Source organism: Poecilia formosa, unplaced genomic scaffold (genome assembly GCF_000485575.1).
Source record: "Poecilia formosa unplaced genomic scaffold, Poecilia_formosa-5.1.2 Scaffold495, whole genome shotgun sequence".
Taxonomy (NCBI): Eukaryota; Metazoa; Chordata; class Actinopteri; order Cyprinodontiformes; family Poeciliidae; genus Poecilia; species Poecilia formosa.
The window spans coordinates 277,859-288,128 of NW_006800434.1; the positions used below are offsets into that span (position 1 = coordinate 277,859).

Below are 10,270 nucleotides of genomic sequence, written 5' to 3' on the forward strand. Positions count from 1 at the left end.
CAGTCTTATTCAACCCCCTTCAAATAAAGTGTTACCAATTTTCCCATGAACATGTGCATTACACAAGAATCATGTTATGCATGTTATACTGTTATGCATTGTTTTATTCATAATCATGGTAACCTTAAAATTTTCCACTACACTGTCTTTTCCTTTCTGAATCACCATGGCGTAGTCTGTCAACAAACTGCATTAAAAATATAAATGTGAATTTTGTCAAGTCTCTTGGCATTGATCTCCAACAATTATAATTTACAGTTCTTGTTGTCAAAAGTTTAGGCATAGTCTTCAACAGAATCTCTCTCCAGACTACACTGTTGTATTGAAAACATGTCTAGTCAATTTGACTGTCTTATCCAAACAAAATGTGCCTCAGAACCTATTATCCATGGCCACTGATGCAGATATTTAATTTTGAGAGATGAACTAAGGATTTTTACAAAGAAATTTGCTCATGCAAACAAATGCTGTTTTGCTGTTTGTATAAATTGTTCTGAGAAGTTCACTTACTGGTTTGTAAATGTCAAATACACCATACTGACTGAGAAAAACTGTAACAGCATAAATTTTCTTAACTATCTTTTTGCCTGTATGAAAAGTGTAAACATTTAGGTTTTCATTTCCGTAACTCTTCAGGAACTGGAATTTATATAAACGGCTGAAGACAACTTATTGGCCTTCATGACACCCAGACAAATGGTGAGTATCTATTTCATGAAATGCTCAAAACAGATTTGGTTTATAAGTTTTAAATTTGATTTGTGTATTGAAATTTGGATTTAAAATTGATTAACGTGTTAAAAGGGTTCCCCGTTTTCCTTCATAAAATTCAACATGGCTGTGGGGTGGAATCCAGACAACATAACACAAACTGCTCCAGGCACCATCAAAACGTCTTTAGAAATCCTTACGTTTGCCTTGTATCTATGTTTTGAGCTGTACAAGCGGTTTTTACAAAATTTTTAATGTTTATTTTTCAGTTTTATTTGTGAAAGGCCACCTACTTGCAAGGCCTAGTATTTTCCAACTAAGCTCATGGCTCAGTAGCTCAGATACATGTGATGAAACTAGGTTTGACAGACGTATTTAAAAAAAAAAAACTGTTTATACTGATGGGGAGAGGCATATTTCCCATTGCCATGTTACTTCTGCTTTTAAAAATGGGAGTGTTATGTATTTTCCTGGAATTGTTCCATTTTATGCAACTGTTACTTTCAGTTATTATGAAATTGCTACATACATCAAAATTAACTTAAAAGAATTTTGACTTCATCATAGGGTGCGGTGCGTTCACACTGTAGCCTGAAGTGACTCAATTCCAATTTTTTGGCAATTCTGATTTTTTTGCCGGGCCATTCACACTGCCAGTAAATGCGACCTGTATGCATTCTGCAGTGTAAACGGGCAAACGATCTGAAAGTGTCCCGCATGCGTAGTAGAGGGCGCAATAGCGTCGGCGTTCTCAGTGTTCTGCCAACCGCCATAAAAAGAAGAAGTGCTCAGTGTTTACGGATGTAAACATGGAGGCCAATTGTGGAGCATAGCTTATATATTTGAAGTTGTTGTCCAGCCGGAGCAGCATATTAACAACTTAATCCATATATAGTCCGTCTTGGATGTTGTTTTTCTTCCCACTTGCGCTTATCAGGACGCAGAATAGTGAGATTTGTTGAGAAACGGTGACGTTCAGTTCGGATGAATGCGACCTGGACATTAGGTCACATTTGAATCGGATACGTATCGGATATGGGTCACATTCGAAAAAGAATCCGACCTGTCCTGTTCACACTGCCATGAAAAGATCGGATACAGGTCGCATTACGTCAAAAAAATCGGAATTAAGTCACTTCAGGCTGCAGTGTGAACGCACCCATAGACACCTGCAAATGACACCTTAAAATTGGCCTTTGTCTCTTTGAGTACCTCCCAGCCTTTCCGTCTCTCTACCTTTTGCTCGTCACCACAACAATGCCTCTCCTTGCTGCCCATTAATGGCATTTATAGCTGTTCTTTGGAGCTCAGCAGACATGCAGTTCCACTAGGTGTTTGATTGCTGCCGCTAGTCTGGTGGAGATGCACGAGAGAGGGGTGCTGTGTGGGGCGGGGGCTCAGCTGAGGACTGCTGCTCCAAGATGAAGCTTTGNGACTGAGAGACAATTTAAAAGCGCTTGCAGGTGTTATCTGATTAGTTTGTGGCAGCAGTGGTCTTCAATATTGAATCTTTTCACAATATTCAGATTTTCTTAGATACTGAATTTGAAGTTTTCATTAGCTATCAGTGATGATCATCAACACTAAAATAAATAAACATTTGAAATATATCAGTCTGTATGTAATGAATGAATAAGCAAATTTCACTTTTTGAATGGAATTACTGATTTAAATCACCCTTTTCTTGATATTCTAATTTTATGACCAGCACCTGTGGAGTTGATAAACTGATGGAAACCTATCAACTGTAGTTTTTGTTGCATCAGTTGTGCTCAGTGATGGATAAGAAAACAGAGGAAATTATGTCCAAGTATTTTTCCAGATATGACTTTCTTTCACTTCATCGGCTTATGCAAATGCTTTTGAGGTTTATCCCACTCCTACGTATTTGAAATGCATCATATTTGCATAATCACTGTGGGCAGAGTCTCTCATGGTGTAGCCAAGATTATTGGATATTTTTTAAAGTATCTAAGTCACAACACAAATTTGTAAAAAGTGTGGCCAAACACCTTAAAATGATCATCACTTAATTACTGTGGAACTGTAACAGATGGCATTATTGAACTAAATTGAGCAAAAACGTTGAACAAAGTAAAAATCAAGTTGCTTACCATAGTACATTCATGCACCACTTTACAAACATCTGTGGAAATGTTAAACATAATTTATATTTATCTCATGCCTTCCCTCGATAAAGAACAATTGACAGTCTATCAATAATTTAAAGAGTTGGATATGAGAATATCCAATAGAGATGTAGGGTTTACAGAAAAGTGGTCATTTTAGTAACAGTTGGTCTAAACAACAAAGGACCAGCCAAATAAACCTTTATTAAAACAGAAGTTTTCTAAACTTCAGCTTCTAAAATCTGTAGATTTATATAATATCTACAGTCCTTCAATTTATTGTCTTTTAGCTGTAACCACGTGGTATGGTTCTAATTAGGGAAGCTATTTTTAAACCCAGACTCTACAAAGCACTGGTAGATTCATTTGTTGATTTATTTAATGTACCAAAAGCAACAAATGAATATGTAGAGAATTGAAGTGTGTCAGCAGTTGTAATCAGTTTAGGTTTCCTGATTTAAATGCTGAAAAGGATGTTCACCTTTATACCTTTCTTGAACTCTTCTGGACTCTGCTGCAGACTAATTGTGTTTTCATCCATGAAATTTGTCTTTTCCACAGATGATAAAGGAATTCAGCTGCTTCAGCCTTTCTCCAAATGTTTGACTCCACAGACACTGACAGATTGTGTATACCACTAAATTCATTAGTTATAATCATAGTTCACTCTGATTTAGTTTGGAGAAGTTGTTTCTCTTTGTTTTGCCTTAAATAGAGTCTGTATTCTGCAAACATCTAGTCATCACCGTGAATGTTTATTGTACAACTGTAAATGCTGAGAATGCTGGGTATATATGAGTGTTGAGGAGAACGTTACTGTATGTCAAGTAGCCAGGACTTGGTGGCTGTACTGGTATTTACATTTAATTTGTTGTCTATTACTTTTCTCATTGTATTCAGTGGCTCTCAAAAGTCTACTTCCTCTGATTAAAATACCCATTATTGTGATGTGAAAAATATGATCATGGTAAATCATTTAAATATTGTAACACATAAAATGTTCTGCACAGTTCCAGTGGACAATAAACAAATGTGTTAAAAGGAAAAGTATGAAAGGTGCAATAACCCAGTTGCAGAAGTTGTTTGTTCCATCTTTTTCTTTGCACCGTTAAATCCTTTGTCCCCTCTGCAAATTATGGCTTAAGCTAAAGATGGAGAATGTTTGAAATGATTTATCATCGTCTCACTCTACATCACAAAACCCTGCTGATGTAACAGGTTTGTAGACTGTTAAGAGCCACTGTGATGAACCAGCTGTAAGATTTGAAATTGAAACAAATTAACAGGAAAAAATCATAAGACGCACAACATACACTCCAAATTTAAATCATCACCTTGTCTCTTATTGATCTTGCTTTCCCTCCCAAGTGACATACAATTAAGACATTTTAGTACTGCTAAGCAGAGGATCTACTGAAGGTGAATTTGGGAAGTACTAACTGCATATTTAGTCTCACTACAAGTTGTAGTACTGAAAAATATAATGGTGCATCTAAGGTATGTAACTTTCATGAAAAATGTCATATATTTGTTGAAACTGTCATGACATGGTGACAGTATGTATGAGACGGACAATCTGGAAATATCAAGCTCCTCTGCCTTCTCCAGTGTTTCCAAAACCACTCTGTCAGAAACAAGCAATCAGAGCCTGGAGGAGGGTCTCTGTGCTGTCAATCACACATGTGTATGCAATACTCTCTGCTACATCTTCTACTCAAGAGCACAGCCTGCCAAGGCTTGTTAGCATGGCCACCAATGCCAGCAGATAGACAGTTTTTCTTTAATGCTAAGTTGTTTACACATTGTGCATACACAGTGTGCTTGTGTATGCACATTGAGTTGCGCATACACAAGCATGGTTGACAGTGCTAAGAGACTCCTCTTTGTTTTTTAATGAAAGCAGTGCATTTCTTCATATGCAAATAGTACAGGAAGGAGGTGGGGGGATCAGTTCTTTCACAGATTATCTGTCTCGTACTGTCAAGACATGTACAACTTTTCTTTTTTCCATTTTAACAAGCAAAATGTTTTTTTTTTTTTTTAAATGAAAGTTACATACTGCAGCTTTAAAAGTCTGTTTAACAGAAGAGGAACAATCCATTTGAGCCTTAGTCTTGAACATCTTATTTTTTCCTATTATCACACTTTGGTATTGGAACTTTAACACCACACACTTCAATCTAGATTTTTTTCTTGTGATGTATTTTGTTGGACTGCGGTTTCATGTTAAGGTACCTTTGCTGTTGTGAATATCAGACTTTAATTCAGGAATTGAAAACCTACGAGGCATTTGGAGCATCCAGTACACACATTCCAAAACATACTGTTCATATAATCTAAATATGTCTTTTACTTTCCATTGATTACATATTTGGATTATAATAACAATATAGATTATGTGGGGATAAAGGATTGGTTCATTGTTTTCTAAGCTACAGAGAAACTGGCTTTACCTGAAATAAATTCTGCCTTCTCAACATTATAAAGGGTGCCTTGAACTTAATTTTTGAATATATTAAAGTATTGGTTCTTAAATGTTTCATTTTCACATGTTCTCTCAAAACCAGTTTTTATTGAATGTAATGCATTTGTCTTTTTCAGAATTATTTAACTAACAAGCAGCACACTAAAGTATTGTTGATTCTTCATGTTGACTCAAAGGCACCAAAATGGAAATTAATAAAATAATATGGTTTTGTTGCATGATTCTACTCTCATCACTTTTACTTTTTTTGTCTGAAGATATGGAATTATTTGGAACTATGTTGATGCTTGCAAGACATTGAAGCCTGTCCAGTGAAAATTACTTATATGTCATTGTTTTCAGGGCCAATAATACACAATAAAGTTGGTAATAAAAACTAGTGTTCAGTATTTTCCTGAGCACAAAAGTAATTGGATTAAATTTTTGTAATGTATGGTAGCAAACTATTAGTTATACACTGTACCTTGAATTTCTATTGGACTTTTTTTTTAATCACAAAAAGGCTTGCTTATAGAAAGTGTATTTTTCATGTTCTATAAATATTCCAAAGGTGAATGTAAGTGTTCCTGTGTAAAACTGGAAGGCAAATTTAAAGTAAATCTTTAAATTTGTCTCACAGGTGAGCTTATTGTAGCCTTTTCTCCACCTAAATTTCTCCCAACTATTTCAATACTTTTAGGACAGACAACATCCAAGAGTCTATCGATGCTAACCTTTTTTTCTTACGTTTGCTTGTGGTTGTGGAACTTTTTTACAGCACCATCGCACCTTGCAAGTGTGGATCACTATAGGGAGGGCCTCACTATAGGCTGCACTGTGAAGTTACCTGATGGACCTTAGAGAAGTACAATATGTGCTTTATGCTGTTCTGTAATATCTGCATATGAAAGATGTGAATACTTTGTAATTAAAGTCAATCTTTCTTTAGATTTCCTTCTTTTCTGGTTTCTGATTATCTGTTATTGAAATTATACACAAAGTGTAAAAAATATATATTTCAGACCATTTTTTAAAAAAGCAAATTCATAGCTTTTAAAATTACATACTGCAGAAAAAAAAAACTTCCTCTCCACAATACCTCAGAGATTTTCCATGTGGTTTGGTCAGGTGAGTTTGCTGGCCAATTAAGAACAGGGATGCCATGGTTGTTAAACAANAAATTCTCTGGAAAATAGGTCTTTGTCTGATGTTTTTTGTCTGGTTACAGACACACCTCAGTTGACAGTAACACTGATTTAAGAACTTAGGAATTTTCAATCAGAAATGACAACACCACATTTAGAAATTGTTTCTTTAAAGTTCCAGTCTCCTAAGTGCTGCTCCGTGTATCTATGATACTCTGTTGCACCAGTCTTAAGCCTAGACCCAATGACTCAGTCTTGCCAAGGCAATGTTGAGGTAAGCAGTGCTTAATTTCACAGTAGCAAAAAATGCCAGATGTCTTTAATTGTATTTTTAAGAAGCTTATACATTTTCAGGCTTTGTTTTTACTGTAGAACCCTGTCAGTGTGCAATTCAACAAGGGTGAAACAAACACAAACGAATGCCAAGTTTATAAGACGTTCATGTAGTGCATCATTCTAACTTTTGCTTTGTTTCTGTTTTCCAACTGCAGAGGATCTTGCGATGATCACCTGACTGACAACATATGAGACTCAAGCTCAACTGGTGATTTGGAAGATGATGTCTGGGTTTTTTTCAGATCTCAGTAGTGCCATGTGAGGATACCAGACAGGAAATTGAATCAGTTCTGTTTTTAACTGAATGTTTAAGTAGAAATTGTTTTTGTAAGTGTATTAGTCACCTGTACTTTTGTTTACTTTGGACTTATTTCCTTTATAATTTCCCATTTTGAAATGCTGACAAACTACATTCCCTTTTGTGCTGTATTTTTAATAGTACAAGGTTTCCCCCAGTGTATTATAAGCCTGGTGGCCCACCATGCTTTACTAGCCCCGCCGCCAGGCTAAGAGTTACTTGTTTACGTTTCTAGGAAAGGGAAAAAAAAATAAATAAATAAAGATCGAATTGTTTTTTTTCTCTTTTTTTTATAGCAGGGCTGCAAGCGTCTCTTTTGCTCTTAGCATTTCACTAGCAGAGCAGATTTATTCTTAAAGGATAGGTTTATAATAGATAGGTTTATAGTTTATGCATTTAAACCCGACAGCGCGCGGACCAATCACACCGCTGGCGCCTCTGCGCTTTGCCTCGCGCGCTGCCGCTGCTTTACCTCAGCGGGATCACGCGCGCCTCCTTTCACTCAAAATGGACACAGGCTGACCTGTATGGCTATTTACATAAACCTACTGAGGAATTATGATCTCAAAGGATCATAATTTGGGGAACTCTACGTAAGAGTTTAAAACCCACCGCGTTAGCTCTGGTGGCGCAGCTCAATGTGAACTGCAGGAATAACTTGTAGCGAATTCAGAGGCGCGTTGTGGAGCGGTGAGAATGATTTATCTTTGCGAACGAACAATTATATGCAGCGTTTACATCTCAACACGCTGCCCAGTATGTGACTCTGTGTCTGTCTTCCCTGTAAAGTTTATGTCTGGTCCCGGTTGGCCGGAGCGTTTGTGGATAACGAGCAGCGCTAACCTCATCATGCAGGTTCAGCCCGGTGAGGAGCTTTCACGCTCTCCTCGGAGTCACACATCATGCTGATTTTATATTATTTTATTATTATTTTTAGTATTATTTTTCCGGTTACACGATGCATCAAACCATATCAAATGCGTCGTCTTCTTAGAGTTAATACGAGTGGCAACACGGAGATCTGAGAAACTCGTCCCATAAACTCGACCAACCAGAATAGTTTCTGTGACGCTTATTAAAAACTCAACAGACACGAAATGGAAGAGCTGCTCAAGCCACATTAGCAGCATTGAATTAAATCTCCCGTTTGTTGCGCATCTCTGCATAGTGCAGCAAATTAACTCATCATGCAGGGCCGGCCCAAGGCTGTATGAGGTCTTGAGCAGAATCTGACTTAGGGGCCCCTTTTGTTGCTAAAAATATCAGCACCTCTAACAGCTTCTGTGTTAGAGTAGTTTAATTGACCAGCCTAAAAAGCAATAAGTTATCATCACAGTTTACTAATTTGTATTTGTAAATTCAAAGATTAAACTCACAGCATCAGATTGTTGCTATGGTAACAAAACAATCTAACTATAAATATTGTTCTTTGAAGTTTTACAAAGTAAACTTGCCAGCTCCTTAAAATCTTGTATTTAAATGTTAAACAATTTAAAATAATTTAATTTATGTATGCCTAAACAATTGAATCAAATTTAACAGCATTGATAATCTCAATAAACAAGTGTTACATTTATATATCTGTGGTCTGTTTTAAAATATTAGCATTTATGGGGCCCTTGGGGCCTGATGGAGCCGCTGACTTAATTTGGATTAAACAGAAGTGCAAATTTGTTGTTTTTAAACTAGTTGTCGGTTTAAATAACACTTCACTGGAGATCTTTTCCCGCAACATGTAATACTTTCACATTTCCTGTCAACTTAACATCTTTTAATACAAAAACACGGTGGACAGCCGGTGGACCGACTCGACGCCCCAACCACCGGGCTTAGCAAGTTTTCTGGGGGAAACCCTGTAGTAAAATTTTGGCATCTATAGCTGCCGTTAATTTACCATAGAGTTAATTTTTACAATAAAATGTCATCATGTATTATGCAGTTTTGCCATGTTTTTTACTGATGTACATTAATTATGCTTACGCTATATCTGTTGTTTTTATAGTAATTTTCTATAAACAGTTTCAGTTTTATTCAGTTTATTCACTCAGTTTAAAAAATTCCATGATAAACTTAAAACACATTGCCTTACTACATTTGACACAGATCATAACTGTAAAATAATAGAGTGAATCAGGTCTCCAAAGAAGCTATTTAAAACTTATAGAGGGAGCCCGGTAACGTACAATTCCATACATTTTAATATACTAATATTATAAACACATCAAAAGCACATCATTCATTCCACATACCATCCATATACAACACAAATTCTTACCTCTGAACAGTCACATACAGATCCTACAAGTGATCTTGGGTATATAAACAGAGCAGTTTAATATTTGTTTTTTAAAAGTGTAATTGAGATTCAACCCTTTCAAGTTCTCATCAAACTTGTTCCAAACCTGTAGGCTCCTCCAAGCAAAAGTTTGCAAAATGCAAAATATTATATTTTAATGCTTCATACAGTACCTCCGTATTTAATACAGTAATATTCTGGCAATCACAACTAACAGTAATTTGCCGCAAAATGCCTTTACATTAAAATGCCGTAATGTATCATTCAGTTCTGCTGTGTACGTTTATGGTATATATCCATTATTTTTATAGTAATTTTATGTAAATAGTTTATTGGAACAAACTCCCAGAAAACTGTTAAACAGCTGAAACACTTAGTTATTTTACGTCAAAACTAAAAACCCACCTGTTTAGAATTGCTTTCAAACCATTATAAATGAAATATTGACTAAGATATTTGATGTGTATGATTTAAGAGATGACACTCATCAAAACGTAATGTTTGGTCAATTGTTGACTGTGTAATGTTTTTTTGGTAACACTTTGACGGGTTGTGAATAAGACTGTCATCACACAGTCATAAATGACACCACCTGTGTTACGACCAGTCTAGGCATGGCCAGATCGCAACGTGAAGGATCCCTCCTCTTCCGATCTCAACAACTGATACATACGAGGTTGAACAATTTATAATGTTATTTATTTTAATAAGATGTAGTTTTGATTAAAATGTTACAAATAGAGCATATGGCTTCAGAGTGAGCTATCATGCAGAAAACGACAAACAAAAGGAAACTATCTGAATTTTAACAGAAACTCACCTAATTGTAAGTAAATAAACCAAATGACAAAGACCTAACTCCCTAACTAAGAAAAAAAGGAGAAAACTAAG

General features: G+C 36.0%; 2 protein-coding genes across 3 annotated transcripts in view; both read left to right on the forward strand.

Moving 5' to 3' along the window:
• Positions 1–4,486, forward strand: part of cunh6orf47 (chromosome unknown C6orf47 homolog) — an 8,427-nt gene extending 3,941 nt beyond the window's left edge. The window contains exon 3 of the mRNA XM_016664547.1: positions 3,402–4,486. The gene's annotated coding sequence lies outside the window, so the exon portion shown is untranslated. The remainder of the gene's footprint in view (positions 1–3,401) is intronic.
• Positions 78–10,270, forward strand: part of gatad2b (GATA zinc finger domain containing 2B) — a 27,618-nt gene continuing 17,425 nt past the window's right edge. The window contains exon 1 of one of the 2 annotated variants that reach the window (XM_016664545.1): positions 78–699. In XM_016664545.1, the coding sequence (XP_016520031.1) occupies positions 682–699 (18 nt within the window). In that variant the 5' untranslated portion in view covers positions 78–681. The remainder of the gene's footprint in view (positions 700–10,270) is intronic. The other variant, XM_007578870.2, reaches the window with a different exon arrangement.